At 39.3% G+C, this 24,067-nt stretch overlaps 1 protein-coding gene across 3 annotated transcripts in view; it reads right to left on the reverse strand.

The window, feature by feature from the left end:
- Positions 1–4,539: 4,539 nt before the first annotated feature.
- trpc4 (transient receptor potential cation channel subfamily C member 4) overlaps positions 4,540–24,067 on the reverse strand; it is a 181,867-nt gene continuing 162,339 nt past the window's right edge. For all 3 annotated transcript variants that reach the window (XM_003216851.4, XM_062971373.1, XM_062971374.1), the window contains 5 exons: positions 22,774–22,969; positions 17,997–18,191; positions 11,146–11,187; positions 8,963–9,052; positions 4,540–6,779 (listed from right to left, as the gene is read on the reverse strand). In XM_003216851.4, coding sequence (XP_003216899.1) covers positions 6,060–6,779; positions 8,963–9,052; positions 11,146–11,187; positions 17,997–18,191; positions 22,774–22,969 — 1,243 coding nt within the window. In that variant the 3' untranslated portion in view covers positions 4,540–6,059. The remainder of the gene's footprint in view (positions 6,780–8,962; positions 9,053–11,145; positions 11,188–17,996; positions 18,192–22,773; positions 22,970–24,067) is intronic.

The following is a 24,067-nucleotide window of genomic DNA, read 5'->3' on the forward strand; positions in this document are numbered from 1 at the left end:
CAGCTATGTCTCAATACCCTGGAATCGTGGAGTTTGTAGTTTTGCAAGGTCATCAGTTTTCTCTGCCAAACAGGACCACTGCCTCACCAAACAACAAATTACAAGATTACATTGCATTAAGTAATGGCAGTTAATGTCACGTCCAAAATGGCCATCCAAGATCTGCACAGTAATAATACAATTCGAATCATAGAATCAGACAGTCAGGAGAGACCCCTAAAGGCCATCCAGTCCAACCCAACTCTGCCATTGGACGATACAATCCAAGCACTCCCAACAGATGGCCACCCAGCCTCTTAATAATAATAATAATAATAATAATAATAATAATAATAATAATAATAATAATAATATCATACAATCCTAAGGTTAGCAAAAAACCCTAAGGATCATCCAGATCAACATCCTTCTACCACGCAGGAGGACACAATCCAAGCACTCCTGACAGATGCCCATCCAGCCTCTACATAATAATGATGATGAAGATGATAATAATAATAATAATAATAATAATAATAATAATAACAGAAGCATAGAATCCAAGAGTTTGGAGAGACCCCTAAGGGCATCCAGCCCAACCCTTTCTACTGTGCAGCAGGACACAATCCAAGCATTCACAACCCATGGACAACGTATAAATACTATACAATACTACACAGGGACATAGACCCCCCCTCTACCCTCACCACTTTCACAGTACACAAACAACCAAATGCATACTAAACATAAAGGCAACCATACAACAGACATTCAATACCACCACTACCTCAACAAGTTCTCACCAACACCACCAGACAACGCCACAGCAACGCGTGGCCGGGCACAGCTAGTGTATATATAATGTAAAGTGCGGTTTTACTATGGAGTAAACAACAAAACCACTGAACCCAATCACACCAAATTTGGCCACAAAAGACATAGTCATCCAATCTATGTCTTTCAAACAAAACAAAACAATAGAAAATAAGGTCCAAATTAGAAGATGTGGAAAAGCTGTTTTCTCCCTGGCTGCTGTTCAGAAGGGTAGGCCCCGCCCCTTTAGGCCCCACCCCTGAAAAAGGAATGCTTTGACTGCAATATAGGATATAATATGATAGGGGAACTCAAACAAACACAGATCAGTACCCCTTATTTTTATTTATTTATTTATTTATTTATTATTTAAACTTATGTGCCTCCACTCCCCTAGCGCTCGGGGCGGCTTACAAGAAAGGCTAAAATCTAACAATGTAAAAACATCTTTAAAATATCTTTAAAAAAAAACATCTTAAAAACACTCCCCCAGGGCTCAGAGTGGCTTACAAAAACAAGCTAAAATCTAAGCAATTTAAAAACAGCAATAATGGAGATCAAAAGCCTGCCGAAACAGGTGTGCCTTACATGCCCTGCGAAAGACTGATAAGTCCCGCAAGGCACGAACTTCAGGCGGCAGAGTGTTTCAGAGTGATGGCACCACTGCTGTAAAAGCTCTACATATAGTTGCTGTTAGACGCAAGGTCTTAAAACTGGGAACTTCCAATAGATCTTGGTCCTCAGAGCAGAGGGATCTCTGGGGTTGGTAGGGGGTGAGGCTGGCTTGGAATAGATGTTTTAAAACAATGTGAAAAGCCTTAATAATATGGAGAAATCAAACAGAGGGATTTTCCTCAGGAGTAGACTTGGCTTTGCAGGCTATATGACTTTTGAATTTATACAAACACTGATTTTAGAAGCTGATATATTGATTTCCACAAACTACAAATCCCCCTCCCCTAACTTAATTGGTCAGTTTTGGTGGGTTTCAATTGTAATTCAAATAAAAAAGACACTAACACCCAGGCTTTTAGCCCCAGCACTCTTCAACCAAATGAACCCCACTCATGCTGCCCCGCAGAGGAGGAATGTCAGGACACAGACCCCTCTTAAAGGGCCACACACAATGGGTAAAGATAACAAATGTTTATTAAATGATATTCTGAACCTAGGAACACTTAACTTCAGTGTTCCTGGTAAAAGTAAATGTCTTTGCTTCAAGAAAAAGGCAAAAATGCGAGAACATAAAATAATCTGCATTATCCTGCCCAATAATCCAGCTTAACTCCAGCCAAGAGTTCACTGAAACTATAGTCATGCCAAACTACGGCACAGGAAGCCAGGAGAGGGCCAAACGCACACCCGTAGCGAGAGCAGGCGACACCATTGTCCAAAAGCCAAGCCGAATCCAGAAACCAAAGGAGAGCCAACTAGGAGTAGCGAAGTCGCCGTCAAAAGCCAAGCCGCATTCAGGAACCAGAAGGAGAGCCAACCAGGAGTAGCGATGCCGTCGCCAGGAACCAAGCAGAATTCAGGAGCCGAAGGGGAAGCCAGGAAACACCAAGCCAGGAACAAGCGATGCCGTCGTCAGGAGCCAAACCGCATCCAGGAACACGAAGCTGTACAGCCAGGACCCAAGCCCAACAGGAGAACAGGCAGCGACAACCCAATGTCCAAAACGACACCTTGCCTTCTGCAAGGAGTCTGTACTTCCAACTCCACTTTTAACTTACACATCATTATCCGACGATGATGAGGCCTCCGCCCTGTCATCATTATCCACAGCTGATCTTGATCTAATACGTGAACCTCGCCCATCATCCATCCAGTCCCTCCATCTTTGTTCAAGACTTAGATCTCCCCATGTCCCTGGTGTATCAGTAGTTTGCCAATCTCCTGATGCATTCCCAGGAACTGGCTCTGCACACACATTTACTTGAGTCCAATCTGCAGCACTTTCCATCTCACTCCCAGACCCATCATTCCCAGAAAAACCCTCAAATGTTTCATCTTCCGTGGGAGCAGTGAGTAGATCCCGGATCTTCTTCCTTTCCCTTTCCTCATCTGACTCTTGCTCCTGAGTTGACCTTTTAGTTCCTCTACTCTCTGTTAACCCATCTTTATTTATTTATTTATTTATTTATTTATTTATTTATTTACAGTATTTATATTCCGCCCTTCTCACCCCGAAAGGGACTCAGGGCGGATTACAATGAACACATATATGGCAAACATTCAATGCCAACAGACAAACAATATACATTAGACAGACTCAGAGGCATTTTTAACATTTTTCCAGCTTCACGATTCCGGCCACAGGGGGAGCTGTTGCTTCACTGTCCAGGAGTGGCTGTACTTCCGCATTCCTTTCCTCGTGTTTTGCTGGCAGTTTTATGGTGTTGTAAATTAGCCTCCCACATAAAGCGTCCCTAAATTTCCCTAATTGACAGGTACAACTGTCTTTCGGGGCTGCATAGGTCAACAGCAAGCTGGGGCTATTAATGGTTGGAGGCTTAACCCGACCCGGGCTTCGAACTCATGACCTCTCGGTCAGTAGTGATTTATAGCAGTTGGTTACTAGCCAGCTGCGCCACAGCTGTGCCACATCTTCTTCCACCATTGACTCCTCATTGCTAGAGAACCCTTCAAACATTTCATCCTCAGAAGGAGCCATAAGTATTTCCCTGACCCGCTTTGCCTGCTGTTCCTCATCAAACACCTGCTCACCACTAGCCCTTTTCCTCCTGCAAGCAGTTCTACTACTAGTAGTAGTAGTAGTATTGCCCCCTGGTCCAACTACTACAAGGAGATTACTTTTCCCTCTCCTTCTTTCTTTCTTTCTTTCTTTCTTTCTTTCTTTCTTTCTTTCTTTCTTTCTTTCTTTCTGTCAGTCTCTCTCTCTCTCTCTCCCTCTCCCTCCCTCCCAATATCCCTCCTTCTTCGCTGTTCTCCTGCCTGCCTCCCACCCTACTTTGCCAAGCAGCTAGCCACAGCACCCAGTAGCAGCCGCCCTCCACCGTCCCATCCTCAGGAGCAATGAAGCTTGCTGCTACATCGGTTTTTAAAAGGGTAGTGATGGCCAGATGTGCTGATAATCCCTCCCCCTCCCTCCAACATAAGCCCTGATTGGCTGAAAGGCAAGCCTACATGTTCGGCTTTGCTTCCCAGTAGGGCTTGCTTGATTTGCACCGAGTCCCCTTGGGGAGATAGGGCAGAATATATTATTATTATTATTATTATTATTATTATTATTATTATTATTATTATTATTATTTCAGCTAAGTCATACTTATGAATACATCCAAGCCATTGGAAGCAATGGCTCCAAAAGCTTCAAATTGTACATGTTGAAGGGGGGGGGGGGGAACGTGTGCATGTGTGTCAGAACCCCCTTCGGAAGTGCTAAACTTCCAAATTAGATCCAACTTCCAAGAACTTCCACACCAAATGCACAACCCTACTACCTTTCTGTCAGTGAATTTATGTCAGGATCAAGTTGGTGCTTTTTATGCATACTCTATCTGTTCTACCATAGCTATTCTAACTACTGTCATTTAAGGACAGTTTATGATAATACACTGTTTTGTCATTAATGCACTGTCCCCATTAGTGATACAACAAAATGAAACACAACTGGAATGCTTAAGTTTACTATAACAGATGTTCACATGTAAATGTGTTTCATTCTTATTCTTTTCTTTTCTCTCTCTCTCTTTTTTTGTAATATTGAACACCACCAGCCACAGGTGATAAAGAAACAGATAATTTAATTTTAAAAACTGCTGACAGGAAATGACATATGAAAATACTCTCAGATTAATAATATACATTTCAAAACCAACAAATTTATTGTGCAAACAGTCAGAGAAGAGGCTACTAACATCTCAGCAAGAAGGCTGATCTGTCAAGGTTGGTTTTTTAAGAGATTTCTAATGATTGTCATAATTTTGTAGTATTTCAAAGGGGAATATTTTAAAGCAGTCCAATGAAACACCCTGGAACAATAAAAACAGAAGGGAGTAAAGACACCTCTCAACAATGCAGAGATCTACCTTGGTTTGTGATCGATTAATCCAGACATGTAAATACACACTTCCCTGGCTGTCTCTGAGGAGGGCAGAACTCCTGCTGTAAGAATTGGCAGGGAAGCTTTGAAAAGTCGAGTCCATTTTTCTTTCAATCATTCCACAGAGAGATATATGCAAGGTTAAGAAAATAAACACGTTTGTTGGTTGGAAATTTTCCTGGAGCCATGTTATTTGGAATGGACGACTCCCAATAAAGAAACAATATTTTCTATTACTATGGTGCTAGTTAAAAATTTAGGAAATTCAGTTGTAATATCAGCTGTAAGTTCAGCAGTGTAGCGGGTTAAACCGCTGAGCTGCTGACCAAAAGGTTGGTGGTTCAAATCCGGGGAGCAGGGTGAACTCCTGTTAGCCCCAGCTTCTGCCAACCTAGATGTTCAAAAATATGCAAATGTGAGTAGATCAATAGGTACTGCTCTGGCGGGAAGGTAACAGCGCTCCATGCAGTCATGCCGGCCACATGATCTAGGAGATGTCTATGGACAACACCAGCTCTTCGGCTTAGAAATGGAGATGAGCACCAATCCCCAGAGTTGGACATGACTAGACTTAATGTCAGGGGAAAACCTTTACCTTTACTATTTATTATGTGCAGAAAAACCAAATCATATAGGGGATACTAACAGAATTAGCAACATGATTAATGAGCTGTAAATTACAATTTTAACCACTTTCAATAAATTAATTTGGTCTTTGTTTCAAATTTTATTTGTAACTTAACATTTCTAAACTACTAAAATATTTTTTGAACAGAAAACACCTAGAATTCTTAAGCCTGCCCATATATTGTAATTAAGAATCCTAAAAAAGGTCCATAAGGCTCACATTTTGTTAAGCTACATTTATTTGCATAGAAAAATATTTACCATAGGCATTAACTATCACAGAGAAATTGCATTTCTTTCAAATTGAAAAAAGATAGCTAAAAAGTTTCTGTGGGTTATTGCAACAGTACAAGAATACAAGATGCTCCCATTTAATAAAAAAATGTAAAAGAAATTGTGAAAGCTAAAGCAGGCTACAAAACAGAAGGTTTTTCTCTTTATTTTCCTTCATAGAATTATGTTACAAGTTCATCTCCAACAATTCTGAATGCTTTGCTTTTCTATTGTCTGATGTAGTTTTAAGTATCTTCCCAAATAATGTAATATATGTATTTTTAAGCTCAGGCTGCTGTCATCACAATCTTGTGGTCAAGTAATTTTCCTGAATAATTGTCTCTTGTTTCACAGTGGAATCACTATTGATATCCTGCTCTTTCTCCATCAAATCCTTTGGTATGGTCAGATCCAAGTCCTGAATCATAGCCTTCTTTGTTTCAGAAGAAGTAGCTTTGTCATCCAAGACAGAATCTAAAGTCTCATTTTCAGTTTGTGTTTTAGTGGCCGCTGTGCACTTTCCACCGACATCCTGAATGTTTAGTTCACAGTTCACAACTAATGTTTTCTCTCCAATTCCAGGGACTTTCTCACTTTGTTCTTCTGCTTGTTGCCGCGAAACTTCTTCTGAAATGGAGTAGATTTTGTTTGTACTGTGGTCAGTGGAGCTGTTTTTTGACTGTCTGTGGAAGAACCCAAACTTCTTTGCATCAGCCTTAAAGTTCACTTTCTTTTCCTTTTCCTTGGTGGCCTCCAATGCCACCATTGCTGACCCATTGCTCTGGCTGTGTGCTCCAGAGGCTCTGGTCACAACTCTGGGCCGAATCATTGTAGTTAAGTCAAAGAGGCTAAGGGGCTTCTTTTTAACCTTCTCGTTTCCTCCATTTTCACTGCCTTCATCAGACTCTGGCAAAGAAGAAGATTCTCTGCTGTTTTTTGAGGACTGCAAATTAGGCAGCTTGTTTCCTTTTAGCAGACCCAGGACTTCAAAGCGGAAACTAGAAATATCTTGCTTTAACTCCTAGAGATATAGAATAAAATGAGTGAGAGTTACAGCTTAGAAAACGCTACACGTAACAGGAAAGGATCTGACTTTTTAAGCACCATGTATTCATTTTATATATGTTGAACAACCATAATATTTGGTTGTTATATGTTTTCTGGGCTGTATGGCCATGTTCCAGAAGTATCCAGAACTATCCAGAAGCAAATATTTTAAGACCTGTGACAATGGAAAATGGAAACGTATGACTGGAGGCAACAGGGTGGTTGACTGTATGTGTTCAGGATTGTGAATCTCATAAAAGTTCCATAAGGAAGAATAGCTCCAGTTCCCTACATGCACATGTTCTGTTTTGTCAAGTGCTGCCCGCAAAATTGATGGGAGCTACATATTAAGTTAAACTTCCATCATAATTTGATAGATTACACTGTGAAAATGCAAAAAAATATGTTCCTGGTTTGAAAGGATTATTTCCTGTGTAATTGTGCGGTACTTCCTTTGAAAGTAGCTGTTATACTCCAGAAACTTCATTTTTTTTTTGTGGCTGCCACAAACTATGTTGAATTGGTCAAGTCTCCATGAGATACTCACTGAAAAACTATAGAAAAATGTGCTGCAGGATGTCCCGCAAAATCAAAGTTATTGCAGTTTAATAAGCTTGTTCCATGTTTTAATGTTAGAACTGATTCAGAAATGACATTTATATATAGGAACAAAAATGTGTTAGTTTTATCTCTTTACCCAGTCTACTTTTACAACCTCTCCGTTTTAATACATGTTTTATTAGTTCTTGTCATTTGTTTTTATTGGCTAATGTTTAAATTTTTATAATTGTGCATGTTCTTTGTCTATTGTTGTGTTTTATATTGCTATTGTTTTTATTCGGGCTTGGCCCCATGTAAGCCGCCCTGAGTCCCCTTTGGGGAGATAGAGGCAGCGTATAAAAATAAAGTTATTATTATTATTATTATTATTATTTATCAAGTGGCATCAATGTGGATGCAATCTCTGGCTCTATGACTTCAGAGAATTCATAAATCTGTTGCATATACACAAGTAGATCTTTAATGTATCTTCTGCAAATTGTGATCAAGTGCATTTTTGTGGGGAAGGGGTCCATAGCCTTAATTAGATTCTCAAAAGGTACAGTGACCTCAAAAATGTTAAGAACTACTCCTGTATTTCAAAGAAGGTATTGGAAATAACTATATTTTGCTTGTGTTTGTAATGACAACAAAATTGGTTGAGGAAAAATATCAAAACCATGTCTGTGTCTGTATTAATATGGTGGTCAAGTTTCTGTTGGCCTAAGTTTCATTCTGAGAACTGAGAACAGAAATAGGCAAAGGGGGCGAGGTAGGAAATATATAAAATCTCAATCTCACACAGTTCTCAGAATAATAACAAATCCTATTTGGTCACAGCTTAAAGAAGCTTAACACATTACTGAAAGTAAAGATGGGATGAGGTGATCACATATATCTCATTACAAAGTCAGAAGCTACTGAAACACCTGTGTTCCTGTAGAAATGTCCGCTAGTTTATTTGTTTAAAAGACCTTGGAGTGAGTGGGCATCCATTTTCTTTCTAAATTTCTTTGGGCCAGGAATCTGTAGATAGCTGGTATGAACTGAGAACTGAATTAGGTGAGGGTGAATAGAACTGAGAGGAAAAGATTGCTAGCGATTGGTTTTGGAATTTATGGAAATAAAGGACAGATCCAATTCATGGTGCATTGTTCTCTAGAAAATTATCCTATAGAAGGTGGAAGTGAGTTGACAGGAGCCATATTACATTGCTGGGCAGCTTCCTTTCATGCCAGTGGCCTTCCACAAGAAAACGTTGTCTCTTATGTTATTTGCGGGACAAGTGGGTGTCACCTGAATTCTTTAGATTTTTCTTCTTTTTTATGAAATTTTCTTGTAGCTATCTGTTCAGTGCTAAATCAATTAAACTGAGCTGGATATCTTTTAACATATTATTTGCATTAAATATATTAAATGCTTGCTTTTATGTATAGAAACTTAACTGTTCTCAATTCTTAAGATTATTCTTTTTTATCTGTGATTCTGTAATTCCGATCCACTGTTACTAGATAAATAAATAAATAAATATTGGAGGACTTAGTAACAGTGGATTGGAATTACAGAGTCGCAGATAAAAAAGAATAATATTTAAAAAAAGAATATGGCAGGAATTACCTTAAAATTTTCTTCAGTCAGCCCCTCTTCAGTTTTAGCATCTCTTATCATTGCTGCCACATATCTCTTAACCAGATTTCTCATGACCTCCTGAAAGATTAAAAACAGTTGAATGTGTTATCACGCCTAGCTGTGGTGACTTCAATAAACACAGACGGTGCTGTTTTTTCATATTGGGTAGAAATAAATTCTGGAGCCCTTTGGCTATTTCACAGTTGGGTGAAAGCAGCAGAAGTACTAGTAGCATATAACAGCAAGGGTAGTAGGCCATTTTACCATTTTCTCCTGATGTTTTGCCTACATTTATGGCTGGAATCTTCAGGATCCTCTGAAGATGCCTGCCACAGATGCAGGTGAAACGTCAGAAGAAAATACTGCTAGAACAGGGCTACACAGCCCGGAAACCACACAACACCCCAGTGATTCTGACCATAAAATCCTTCAACAATACTCTGAAGAAGAATGTTTGACTTTTACACAAAGGGTAGCTTCAAAATCTTAGCAACAATCTCTGCCCATTCCCAGCTGTGGCAAAACTCTCTGGCTCAGTACTAAAGGTATTTGCAGCCTTATTGGGTTCATTTAATGTTGATGTGCAAAGAGGCCAGGAGGAAGGTACTAGAGAAAGGATCTGTGGGACCCATCATGCCATTCAGAGCAATGCCAGGAGTACAGTACTAGGATTCTGTGAGCCTTCAGTTAAAAAACCTGGCAGTGATGGCATAGAGAGCTCCCTGCTTGTAGAAGCAGTGAGTCTTTGCAAGCCCTAGTAATACCAACAGCATAGGCCCTAGAAAGGTTCTTCATATGCCATGCTTGATCTAAGCCAAAATGCCAAAACAGGTGATAGTAGAAAGGCAACCTCTGCAGCCACTGAAAATGAAGGAGAAGATGGGTTTCTAGTGAAAGGCCCAGAAGAATGTAGCTACAGCTCTGACTTCCTCCTTATAACCTATTATAATTACCAGACCCATTATTATTATTATTATTATTATTATTATTATTATTATTATTATTATTGACACAACAAGATAGTATGACAATAATAATAATAATAATAATAATAATAATAATAATAATAATAATAATAATAATAATAATTTTGAATATTTCCATTTTTTCCACACAAATGTGTGTGTGGGAGAGAGAGGTGTGAAAGTCAGGGAAAAAAGGAAGAAGAAAGAAGATGGGGAAGTGGAGTTATTATTAGTAAAATAAGTCTTTAAAAAGATCTAGTGTGTCGCCGAGAGAGAAGAAGAGGGTTGGAGTGTGGGGGATGGAACACAGTACACACTTATAATTGTGAAGAGGTCCCTTGTATTATCCTATGTTCTTTCTGTCTTCTCCCATTATTTTTATCAACCAGACACATTTACCTGCATGTCCAGTCACCAAAAATGATTTGACTTCCCCAACTCTGGTTGACTGTATTACCTGGTTAGCTGGGTTTTACCCAAATGCTGGGCCTATTTACCCAAGTTCTCCTCATGCTTGTGTTCATAATTGGTTGACCCAGAATTAGTTCCAGCTCATCTGCCAAACCTTGCTTTACCCCACCTCTGCAACATCACAAACCACCCAGCTCGGGTTCAGGTTTTGGCTTGGAAATCTCAGGACTTTGAGGCTTTTGAACAGTAATGCAGGTTCAAATTCCTGTCAGCCAATAAGGTCACCGAGTGACCACTCACAATCTCGAATTATTCTTACATCTCCAAATCTGTGCATTAGCATATCTCAGTGAATTCAATTACTCTTTGATATAAAAAAATATTCAGAGTTCTGCAGTCATGGTGAAAGAGAAAATCAGAACTTTTCTGGGCAACTGACATTCCTGTCCAACTTTTCAGATTTTTCTTTCTGATACTGAATTGAAATGTGCAATTTGAACACAATGATTTTTGTCTGTCCCATTAGCCATGCTGGATGGGGAAGATAGAACAGTAGTTCAAGACAATTGGAGGGTGAAAGGTTGAGGAAAGCTGGGCAAGTTTGTTCATTCCATTGCACGTGAACACCATTGTACATCTCCCTTCGGGAGATGGGGCGGGATATAAAAATAAAGTTTATTATTATTATTATTATTATTATTATTATTATTATTATTATTATTATAATAACAGCAAAACAGTTCAAAGGTGGGGTGTAATGTCATATTTGAAAGGGTTGAACTAAAGGCTGGTTACCTGGTACTGATGATGCCTTCTCAAATTATCAGCAGCACGTCTCTGAAAATGGAGTATATGTAAAATAAATTAGTCAGAACACTATTTTGTTTAAAAACACACACAAGTAGTGCAGGTAGAATTGTCAACAAAATCTTCCTCTAAGTTGGGCTAAATTTGACATCATCTATCAAAAAACAATATTCAGGAGGAATGTAACACCACATCAAAATGAGAAGCCCATATAATGTTTACAGAAAACCCTTCTTCATGAACAGTGCAGAAGTCTAGACCTAACTCCACACAGATTTCAAGAACTCGGCAGTATTTGATATTTTAATTCCTTTAAAAATATCCACAAACTTGTAGCCTCAATACTGTAAACTGAAACCAACTGCAAATTGGTAGCCTGGAAGCAAAGGGAGCAGCAAAATAAGGCTGCAAGGCACAACCACACAGCCAGCCATAAAATGGTAGTTGGGGGCACAGTTATTGTAAAACATTAATCAGTACATAGAAGAAATCCCAACTACCATCTGTACAAAGAAGGCCTCTGTACAAATCTCTCTCTGTACAAATGCAAGTACTACTCAGAAGGACTAAACATCAAAATCCAATCTTTAACATCTAATGGGAGATATTGGGCTTGATGCCACACACAATTTTGAAAAGGGGTCAGACAGTGCTTAGAAGCTATGATACTTTGTGTTAATGGCAGATTACAAGAGTTAGTTGCAGTTAATGCTGAAGGCAAAGATCGAATGCTGTGATCAATCCAAGTCAGTGAATTAATGGCAAAACATTCAGGCTTCCCTTTCTTAGGCATTTAATTCAAGTACAGATATAAACACACATAGACGATACACAGGCATTCTATTTCTTTAAACACAGAAACTCTACTCAAGTGTGCAAATTACATAACCAGTGAGATAAAACAGGCCAGCCAAGTTAATTCCATTCTCATTGCAATCCTCATTTATAGAAGTTGGCCTCTACTTCACGAAGGCAAGCAGGATATTGGTGAGGTGATGAGATGTTATACCAATTTCTCTCTTTTTAAATAGAATCTAAGGCCCATTCTACACTGCTATATAATCCAGATTATCAAACAGATAATCCACATTATCTGATTTGAACTGGATTATTATTATTATTATATGACACAGCAAACAGAACAGATATACTGGATTTCATATCACAAAATCACAAGTCGAACACTTCCCAAGTGTCTAGGACTGTGTGATGTATTTTCGGATGATGCGCGCAGATCCCAGTAGGGTGGCCTTTTGCAGTTGGCAGATCGTAATTTTGTCAATGCCTATTGTTTCCAAATGCCGGCTGAGATCTTTTGGCACGGACCCAATGTGCCAATCACCACTGGGACCACCTGCACTGGTTTCTGCCAGAGTCTTTGAAGTTCGATCTTGAGATCCTAATAGCGGCTGAGTTTTTCCTGTTGTTTTTCGTCAATGCGACTGTCACCTGGGATGGCAACATCAATCATCCAGACCTTTTTCTTTTCCACAACTGCGATGTCTCGTGTGTTGTGTTCCAGACCTTTGTCAGTCTGGATTCGGAAGTCCCACAGCATCTTTGCGTGCTCATTTTCCAATACTTTTGCAGGTTTGTGATCCCACCAGTTCTTTACTGCTGGGAGGTGGTACTTGAGGCATAAGTTCCAATGAATCATTTGGGCCACATAGTTGTGCCTCTGTTTGTAGTCTGTCTATGCGATTTTCTTACAGCAGCTGAGGATATGATCAATGGTTTCGTCGGTTTCCTTGCACAGTCTGCATTTTGGGTCATCAGCTGATTTTCCGATCTTGGCCTTAATTGCCTTTGTTCTGATGGCTTGCCCCTGGGCTGCAAGGATCAGGCCTTCTGTCTCCTTCTTCAGGGTCCCATTCGTGAGCCAGAGCCAGGTCTTCTCCTTATCAGTTTTTCCTTCAATTTTGTCAAGGAACTTTCCATGCAATGTTTTGTTGTGCCAGTTGTCAGCTCTAGTTTGTAGTGTGGTTTTCTTGTACTGGTTTTTTGTCTGCTGTGCTTTGAGGAGTTTCTGATTTTTAACTTCAATCAAAGCAGGTTCTTCACTTTGCTTTACATATTCTGCCCGGGCATGTTCTTCTTCTTTGACTGCTTGTTTGCAGCAGCAAACAAGTGCTTTGACTGCTTTGACTGCAGCAGAAAATAAGCCTGCTCCCTCTTCCTTATGACATCCTTTCACATATTTATACATGGGTATCGTGTCTGCTCTAAACCTTTTAGGTTTGGTCGCTTAGTCAATTATAGATCCATCTAACATTAGCATTGTCTAGCCCACATTGGACTAGTTTGTTTGCAAGAAGGTCATGGGGGACCTTGTCGAAGGCCTTACTGAAATCAAGATAAACTGCATCAACAGCATAAGAGTCCTCTGCCCCCTGATCTTCTGGGCAGATATAGCCGGTCAACATCACTGCGAGGGTGCAGTGAATGATGAATGGTCATGAGGCCGGGCCGGGCTGTGGCGCAGCTGTTGAGCAGCTGCCTTAAATCACTCTGACCATGAGGTCATGAGTTCGAGGCCAGCCCGTGGCGGGGTGAGCACCCGTCAATTAAAAATAAAAAATAGCCCCTGCTCGTTGCTGACCTAGCAACCCGAAAGATAGTTGCATCTATCAAGTAGGAGATAAGGTACCACTAATAAAGTGGGGAGGCAAGATTAACTAATTTACGACCTGGAATGAGGAAGTGCCGTCAGTGTGGATGATGAAGCAGCTGCTCCCCCCTGTGGCCAGAATCGAACATCCCCTCAGAAGATGGTTAACTTGCCTCTGTGTGTGTCTCTCAGTCTCTGTTTGATGTGTTTATGGGCATTGAATGTTTGCCCTATGTGTGTTATAATGTGATCCGCCCTGAGTCCCCTTCGGGGTGAGAAGGGCGGAATATAAATACTGTAAATAAATAAATAAATGAGTTTTCTTGTTTTTCTGTCCAAATTGTCCAATTTATAATGCCAGCAGTATCTCTTATGACAGGTATGGCCCAGGTGTTTATGGCCTTGATAGTGTTGCCTCCATTGAGCTTGCTTTTGAGAATTTTTATGACCCTTTTATTATTATTATTATTATTATTATTATTATTATTATTTTATTTCTTACCCACCTCTCCTTACAGCTCGACACGGGTTGCAACATTGTTAAAACACACAATCAAAACACAAAATCATTTAAAAACACTCTGTAAAATACACATATTAAAACATATTTTCATACAATACATATTAAAATAAACAAAAATTAGACATAAAATTGAAGTTTAAAATTTGTCATTAAAACTGTCTGGGTAGGCCTGCCAGAAGAGATAGATCTTCACTTATGTCTTAAATTCTGACAGCTGATTCAGCTGTTGGAGCTCTACTGGCAGGTCGTTCCACAGTCATGGGGCAGATGATGAAAAGGTCCTTTGGGTGATGGTTGCCAGTCGGGTTCTGGCAGGCTGGAGCAGATGCCCTCCAGAGGATTTCAGTGTTCAGGGGAGAAGACAATCCTGTAGGTAACCATGTAGGGCTTTAAAGGTCAAAACCAACACCTTGTGCTTTGCCCGGAAACTAACTGTCAGCCAGTGGAATGACTTTAGGATAAATGTGATATGTTCATACCTGGATGTTCCCAAAACCAATCTGGCTGACATATTTTGAACCAGCTGGAGTTTCCAAACTTGGTACAAAGGTAGCCCAATGTAAATCTCATTGCAAAAGTCCAATCTTGAGATTATCAGTGTGTGCACTACCATCTTCATGTCTTCCAAATCTAGGGAGGGGCGCAGCCAAAGCACTCCTTACTGTCGTATCTACCTGGGCTGACGTTTGGAGAGATGGATCCAGGGGCATTCCCAAGCTATGGACACAATTTTTCAGGGGGAGTGTAAGCCCATACAGAACTGGTTGACACACCTCCACCCCAGATTAGGACCCTTGATAGCAAGCACCTCTTTTTTGACTGGATTCTGTTTCAGTCTGGTTCTCCTCATCCAGCCATTACCTTCTCCAGGCATTCATTCAGAGGAGATACACTATCCTTAACTGTAGCTGTTTTGGAAGGCATGGAGAAATATATTTTGGTGTCATCAGTATACTGATAACACCCCGCCCCATGCCTACAGCTGATCTCTCCCAGTGGCTTCATGTAAATATTAAAGATCATTGGGGATAGAATGACACCTCATGGAATACCACATAACTGCTCTTTTTTGGAGGGGCAGCTATCCCTAAGCACTACCATCTGGAACCTGCCTGAGTCTACACTGCCATATAATCTAGTTCAAAACAGATAATCTGGATTTTATATAATAGTGTAGAAGAGGCCTAAGTCAGGCTGGATCTACATTGCAATATAATCTAGATTATCAAATCAGATAATCCACATTATCTGATTTGAACTGGGTTATATGAGTCTACCCTGCCATATAATATAGTTCAAAGCAGATAATCTGGATTGTATATGGCAGTGTAAATCTAGCCTATGATGGAAAGTATACAAAGATATAATGCAACCCATTCTCCAATAATAAAAATACAGCACCATAGATAAAGAGCATGGACAGCCCTTCTACACAGCCATAAAACCCAGAATATCACGGCAGAAAATCCCACAATATCTGCTTTGAACTGGGTTATCTGAGTCCACATTGCCATATATCTCAGTTCAAGGCAGATAATGTGGGATTTTATTCAGCTCTGTGGAAGGGGCCGGAGAGGCACCTATTCAGAAAAGGGAGCCAATATAAAGAGATGTCAGAATTTAAAATGCAATTGAAGACCCAACTATTCCAGCAGGTCTACCCAGTCAAATTTCAATCATGAGTTTTGATTTACATTCTATTGCTATTATATGTCAATTATGTATCTTTGTTTGGTGCAGGTTTTTAAATATATCTGTGTTTTTATCTATGTAATTTTTGTATATATTTTATATTCATATATTTTTGCTGTACCCCATCTCAAGCCATCAGGAGAGGCAGGTAATAGATAAGAATTATTATTATTATTATTATCATTATTATTATTATTATTATTATTATGACACAGCAAACAAGATAGATATGCTGGATTTCAAAAAATCACAAGTTGAACACTTCCCAAGTGTCTAGGATTGTGTGATGTATTTTCGGATGATGCGTGCAGATCCCAGTAGGGTGGCCTTTTGCAGTTGGTAAATCGTGATTTTGTCAATGTCTATTGTTTCCAAATGCCAGCTGAGATCTTTTGGCACGGACCCAATGTGCCAATCACCACCGGGACCACCTGCACTGGTTTCTGCCAGAGTCTTTGAAGTTCAATCTTGAGGTCCTGATAGCGGCTGAGTTTTTCCTGTTGTTTTTCGTCAATGCGACTGTCATCTGGGATGGCAACATCAATGATCCAAACCTTGTTCTTTTCCACAACTGTGATGTCTGCTGTATTGTGTTCCAGAACTTTGTCAGTCTGGATTCGGAAGTCCCACAGCATCTTTGCGTGCTCATTTTCCAATACTTTTGCAGGTTTGTGATCCCACCAGTTCTTTGCTGCTGGCAGGTGGTACTTGAGGCATAAGTTCCAATGAATCATTTGGGCCACGTAGTTGTGCCTCTGTTTGTAGTCTGTCTATGTGATTTTCTTACAGCAGCTGAGGATATGATCAATGGTTTCGTCGGTTTCCTTGCACAGTCTGCATTTTAGGTCATCAGCTGATTTTTCGATCTTGGCCTTAATTGCATTTGTTCTGATGGCTTGCTCCTGGGCTGCAAGGATCAGGCCTTCTGTCTCCTTCTTCAGTGTCCCATTTTTTAATTGTTGTTGTTGTTGTTGTTGTTGTTATTATTATTATTATTATTATTATTATTATTATTATTATTATTATTATTAAAGGGACATCACTTCTTCACAATGGATATCCTGAGTTGTGGGAACAAGGAACTGCTTTGGACCTGGGAAAATCTGACTTCAAAAGATATATCCACTTGCTTGTTTCTAGCCCAGGCCCAGGAAAAGACACTACAAGCCATAGGAATATGTTTGTTTAATTAGTTCCTCCAGAGGAAAAGGAAATTTTTCCCAATTTAAGAATACCTTTAAAATCTATGCTGCTGTTCTTGTATAACATTTCCATCCCACTTGCTTTTTAGTGCCCCCTTCCCCCCTGTAAGGCAAGGGAAGAGGGTAGCCACAAGAAAGTCCTCCTGTTTTTGGTTATCATGGCTGGTGGCAGACAAGGAACTGGAGGAAAAAAATATGTGTTTAAGCTGGATTCGTTTTCTTGGAGATCCTAATACTCAAGACGTTCCCTCTTTATCACTCTCCCCAGTATCTTTACCTTTTATCTCCAGTAAACCACTATGCAGAGAGATCTCACTGAGTACATACTTGAAATCTATGCATTGTAAACATATTGCAAATACACCAGTAAAGTGTATCGGAGTAAAATTGCTTCCCTAGAATGCTGTTTTTATTTTATTTTCTACATATGGCTTGAGGCATATGTAGAAAATAATATTTAATATTTAATATTAATATTTAATAATATAATATTTTCTACATATGGCATTATTTAGCTGGAGATTAACGTTGTGTAGTTGGTAGATGTTGGTGGGTTAAAATTCTAAAAATGTCTAATTTTTTCCTGATTGCAATAAAGCAAGAATAATGATTTCTTTTTGCCATGAATTGGAAATGTATTGTCACTTTGTGTTGGTTTCCCAAGAATATAGCAGCAACAACTGAGAGATTAAACCCAGACTCTTTATGGGCATCCTAGCCTTGGCATCTGATTAATTTGCTAGTTGCTGGTATACATGACTAACAGATGTACATAAAGACAGAAGGGCATGGAGAAAGTAATACACTCTCTTACCCCAATAGTTCCAAAACTTTCAGGTTTCCTTCTAATCTTTTTCCTGCACAATTGTCTCCATAGCCATCTGATGAGGTACCAGAGAGATTTGGGACTTGGTATGACGTTGAAGGGAGTGGGCAAAGTTCCCCCTTCTTCAAAGTAACTCATCCAGAGTTTTGTTCGTGCAAATTTCCATTCAATGTCTGCATGATCCTAAATAAAGGAAACAGAGGGCTCAAATAAATATTAAAGTTGATACTGAATTCATATTAGATTGCATTCTCTTGATTTCATATTCTTTCTGTTTTTGAATGGGTACTGGAAAATATCTTTTAGATACAGTGGGGGGGGGGGAGTATTTAGTCAGATACCAATTGTACAAGTTCTCCCATTTAAAAAAATGAGAGAGGCCTGTAATTGACATCATAGGTAGACCTCAACTATGAGAGACAACATGAGAAAACACATCCAGAAAATCACATTGTCTGATTTTTCACGAGTTTATTTGCAAATTATGGTGGAAAATAAGTATTTGGTCACCTACAAACAAGCAATATTTCTAGGTCTCACAGACCTGTAACTTCTTCTTCAAGAGGCTTCTCTGTCCTCCACTCATTACCTGTAGTAATGGCACCTATTTGGACTTGTTATCAGTATAAAAGACACCTGTCCACAACCTCAAGCAATCACACTCCAAACTCCACTATGGTGAAGACCATAGATACCAGAACCTAAATTATAGCCATGCACCAGACTGGGAAGACTGAATCTGCAATAGGCAAGCAGTTTGGTGTGAAGAAATCAACTGTGGGAACAATAATTAGAAAATGGAAGAGATACAAGACCACTGATAATCTCCCTCGATCTGGGGCTCCACGCAAGATCTCACCCCATGGGGTCAAAATGATCACAAGAATGGTGGACAAAAAGCCCAAAACCACACGGGGGAACCTAGTGAATGACCTGCAGAGAGCTGGAACCACTGTCACAAAGGCTTCTATCCGTAACACACTATGCCGCCAGGGACTCAGATCCTGCAGTGCAAGATGTGTCCTCCTGCTTAAGCCAGTACATGTCCAGGCCCGACTGAAGTTTGCTAGAGAGCATTTGGATGATCTAGAAGAGTATTGGGAGAATGTCATATGGTCAGATGAAACCAAAGTAGAACTGTTTGGCAGAAACACAACTCGTCATGTTTGTAGGTGAAATAATGCATCCAAAGAACACCATACCTACTGTGAAGCCTGGGGGTGGCAACATCATGCTTTGGGGCTGTTTCTCTGCAAAGGGACCAGGACGACTGATCTGTATACATGAAAGAATGAATGGAGCCATATATCATGAGATTTTGAGTTCAAACCTCCTTCCATCAGCAAGGGCACTGAAGATGAAACATGGGTGGGTCTTTCAGCATGACAATGATCCCAAGCACACCGTCAGGGCAATGAAGGAGTGCCTTCGTAAGAAGCATTTCAAGGTCCTGGAGTGGCCGAGCCAGTCTCCAGATCTCAACCCTATAGAAAACCTTTGGAGGGAGTTGAAAGTCCGTGTTGCCCAGCAGCAGCCCCAAAACATCACTGCTCTTGAGGAGATCTGCATGGAGGAATGGGCCAACATACCAGGAACAGTGTGTGCCAACCTTGTGAGGGCTTACAGAAAACGTTTGACCTCTGTCATTGCCAATAAAGGATATATAACAAAGTACTGAGATGATTTTTTGTTATTGACCAAATACTTATTTTCCACCATAATTTGCAAATAAATTCGTGAAAAATCAGACAATGTGATTTTCTGGATGTGTTTTCTCATGTTGTCTCTCATAGTTGAGGTCTACCTATGATGTCAATTACAGGCCTCTCATCTTTTTAAATGGGAGAACTTGTACAATTGGTATCTGACTAAATACTCCCACCCCCACTGTATTTGGCAACCCTAAGGTGAACCTATTGCAAGATTTTTCTGACATAATTTGTTCAGAAGGGATTTGATTTTGCTTTCCTATGAGGCCGAGAGATTGAGAATTGCCCAAGGTGTCCATGGTCAAGGAGGGATGCAAACTCTTCTCAGTTAAAACTTCAATTAAAGTGGAATCAAACAACATTAATTCTACAGCGTAGATGCACCCTAACACTGAATGGCGGCACCTGTCTGCAGTTAGCACACTTGTGGCTGTTTAAAAAAAATTGCATAGAAAATGTGTTGTCGAAGGCTTTCATAGGTGGAACCACTGGGTTGCTGTGAGTTTTTCTGGCTGTATGGCCGTGTTCCAGAAACATTCTCTCCTGACGTTTTGCCCACATCTATGGCAGGCATCCCCAAAGGTTGTGAAGTTTGTTGAAAACTAGTCAAATGGGGTTTATATATCTGTGGAATATCCAGGGTGGGAGAGAGAACTCTTGTCTGAGGCAAGTGTGAATGTAGCAATTGATACCTTGATTAGCATTGAATAGCCTTTCAGCTTCAAAGCTTGGCTGCTTCCTGCCTGGGGGAATCTTTTGTTTGGAGATGATTAGCTGGCCCTAATTGTTTACTGTCTGGAATTCTCCATTGAAATCCACAAGCATGTGGACAATTTCAACAGAAAGGAGGAAACCATGAAAATGAACAAAATCTGGCTACCAGTATTTTAAAAAACTGTAAAATCAGGGCAGTAAACAAAGAACAATACTCAAAAACTGAAAGGCTATTACAATTGATTACCTTGATCAGCACTGAATAGCCTTTCGGCTTCAAAGCTTGGCTGCTTCCTTCCTGGGGGAATCCTTTGTTGGGTGGTGATTAGCTGGCTATGATTGTTTCTTGTCTGGAATTTCCCTGTTTTTGAGTATAGTTCTTTGTTTACTGTCCTGATTTTAGTTTTTTTTTTTAAAAAAAAAATACTGGTAGCCAGATTTTGTTCATTTTCATGGTGTTCTCCATTTTGTTGAAATTTTCCACATGCTTGTGGATTTCAATGGGGAATTCCAGACACACTTGCCTCAAACAGACAAGATTTCTTTCTCCCACGCTGGACATTAGGAATCTAAGACAAGGTTATGAACAAGGATAAATTGGCTTAATGTCTTCACAGTGCTTTAGTGACAGAAGTCATGGTGAAGGGTGCACGGGTGTGGGGAAGTGGTTTTACCTTGTCTGAGATATGGGGTTTGGGTTTGTGTATGGTTTGCAATACGTTGTGTGCTGTTGTTTGGTTCTTATGGTGAAGTCTTTTATTAATAAAAATTATACGGAAGAAAAAAAATAAGATAAGGGACAAAAGTGAACAGACGATGCTGGACATGTTAGACAAGTTCAGTAGATGATAAGTGAGAAGAGTGAAGGAAAAGAAAGAATGAACAGATAAAGGAAAAATGGAGATTAGAATTAGAGTAGAAAATATATAGGTCAGGATAGACTTTGTCTTAACAGTATAATGAAAAACAAAATAGCAATATAAACTGATACATAATCATAACAACACTTTATTTGTATTCTGCCCTGTCTCCCCGAGGAGACTCAGGGTGGATTCCAGCATATACAGAGAGATTCAATGCTTCAAAACAATGAAACACAGACACACAGATAAAGGTTTTCCCCTTCATCTCCGGCTCTGCAGGCTGGTGCTCAGCTTCGTTTCTAAGCCGAAGAGCCTGCATTGACCATAGACACCTTCTGGTCATGTGGAGCTCCATGACTGCATGGAGTGCCGTTTACATTCCAACCGAGGCGGTACCTATTGATCTACCCACATTTGCATGTTTTCGAAATGCTAGGTTGGCAGGAGCTGGAGCTAACAGCGGGAGCTCACCCCATCCCATGGATTAGAACTGCCAACCTTCTGGTCAACATGTTCAGCAAATCAATGGTTTAACCCACTGTGCCACCGAAGAATTGAGAAGAAAGTCAGAAGAACTGAGGCAAGAAAGTAAAGAGAAAAGACATTGAAGCTGAGAAGGGGATTGGCTAGAAAGAAACATCCAGTAACACCTTGGCATAGACTGCCATGGTTCAATGTTGTGGAATCTTGGGAGTTGTAGCTTTTCAAAGTCCTTATCTCTCTCTATTTAAAAGTGCGGGTGCATCACCAAACTATAATGTTCAGGCTTCTATTGCACTGAACAATGGCAGTTAAAGCACATCTTGTATTCACTATATTTTAATCTTTGTTCTGTGTATTTTAATATGTATATGTAGAAATACATTTTAATATGTGTATTTTATATAATGTTTATGATTATTATATGTTTTAGCTATGCTGTAACTCACTTTGAACTGCAAAGAGAAGCAGGTAAGAAATACAGTTATTATTATTATTATTATTATTATTATTATTATTATTTTATTAACACAAAGACATAGTGTGACAGCAAACGAGATATATATGCTAGATTTCGTATTACAAAATCACAAATCAAACATTTCCCAAGTGTTTAGGACTGTGTGATGTATTTTTGGATGATGCCTACAGATCCCAATAATAATAATAATAATAATAATAATAATAATAATAATAATAATAATAATAATAATAATAATAATAATAATGTCAGACTACATTAATTCTACTGTTCCGTATCTGCTGAAAATTCAGCTGAAATTGAACAGCTACTGGGATGTTCAGGGCAGAGCTTATTAATATTAGTTTTATAAATATCGACAGCCAGAATTTCCCAGACAGTATAATTGCTGGCCGTATTGGCTGGGGGATTCTAGTGGTTTTAATCCCCAAAAGAATGTTTTCTGGCCTCTAACTGATTTCTGCTTCTTTTTCAATGGTACACAATCATGAAAGCAAGGCAAAAAAGTAGGAACTGACAGCAATGAGCTGGTAGGAATTATTCATCATGGCTATCAACATGTTGAGCAGGACGACCAGAGAGATGACGTTGTAGGTACCAAACATAGTGGCCCCAACAAATTCAGTGAATTCATGGCGTGCTTTAACATTGGTGACATAGAGGTTGATGAGTCCAAAGACAGACCAAAACAGTGACTGGAGAGTTTCAAATAAACTGCAAAAGAAGAAAAAAGAATCATTGCTAGTAATGACTACATTTGTATTTTCCAAGCAAATGCAGGTATAGTAGAGTATCGCTTATCCAACATAAACGGGCCGGCAGAAAGTTGGATAAGTGAAAAAGTTGGATAATAAGGAGGGATTAAGGGAAAGCTTATCAAACATAAAATTACATTATGATTTTTCAAATTAAGCACCAAAACATCATGTTTTGCAACAAATTGACAGAAAAAAGCAGTTCAATATATGGTAGTGTTATATAGTAATTTCTGTATTTACGAATTTAGCACCAAAACATCGCAACATTTACTACAAAAATATTGACTACTAAAAGGCAGACTGTGTTGAATAATGCTGAACATTGTATAAGTGAAGGTTGGATAAGTGAGACTCTACTGTAATACCTTTTTTTTAAAAGAGAGAAGTAGTTTTAATGAGAACTGCTTTAAATATCACATCTGTACCAAAAGTTAGATTTAAATCTTTTAGCTTAAAGTATCAAATGAAAAAATACATAAAATTAAAATTTAAAAGTACAGCTCCAGAATATACAAATTGAGTATCCTTTATCTGAAATCATTGGAACCAGAAGTACTTTGGAATGCCTGTAATTGCATAGACATACATAATGAGATACCTTAGAGCTAGGACTCAATACTAGACACAAAATTATGTTTCATACACCTTATAAATATAGATGGAAGGCAATTTTATATGTATTTTAAATATTTTTGTGCATGAAACAAAATTTGGGTACACTGAAACATCCGAAAGCAAAGGTATGGACAAATTTGGATTTTGGAGCATTTTGTCTTTTGGAATGCAGGGTAAGAGATGCTCACTCTTTATTAATTAGGATGCCAGCATGAATTATAGGAAAGTCCCATTTCTATTGGAATAGAAAGAGCCTCTGGAGGACAGGGAGGCTTCATTTATTTGAAACACTCCTACCTCCTCCACCAAGAGGGTCATACAATAATTTAACACTTTAAAGTATCAGAAATCTAAAATAACACATAAACAACAAATACAAGCTGTCAAGAAAAGATAGGCGGGGTGTCGCAACTGAGGATTGCCATGCCACTGGGGGAGG

The sequence above is a fragment of the Anolis carolinensis genome, chromosome 2 (genome assembly GCF_035594765.1).
Source record: "Anolis carolinensis isolate JA03-04 chromosome 2, rAnoCar3.1.pri, whole genome shotgun sequence".
Lineage (NCBI taxonomy): Eukaryota > Metazoa > Chordata > Lepidosauria > Squamata > Dactyloidae > Anolis > Anolis carolinensis.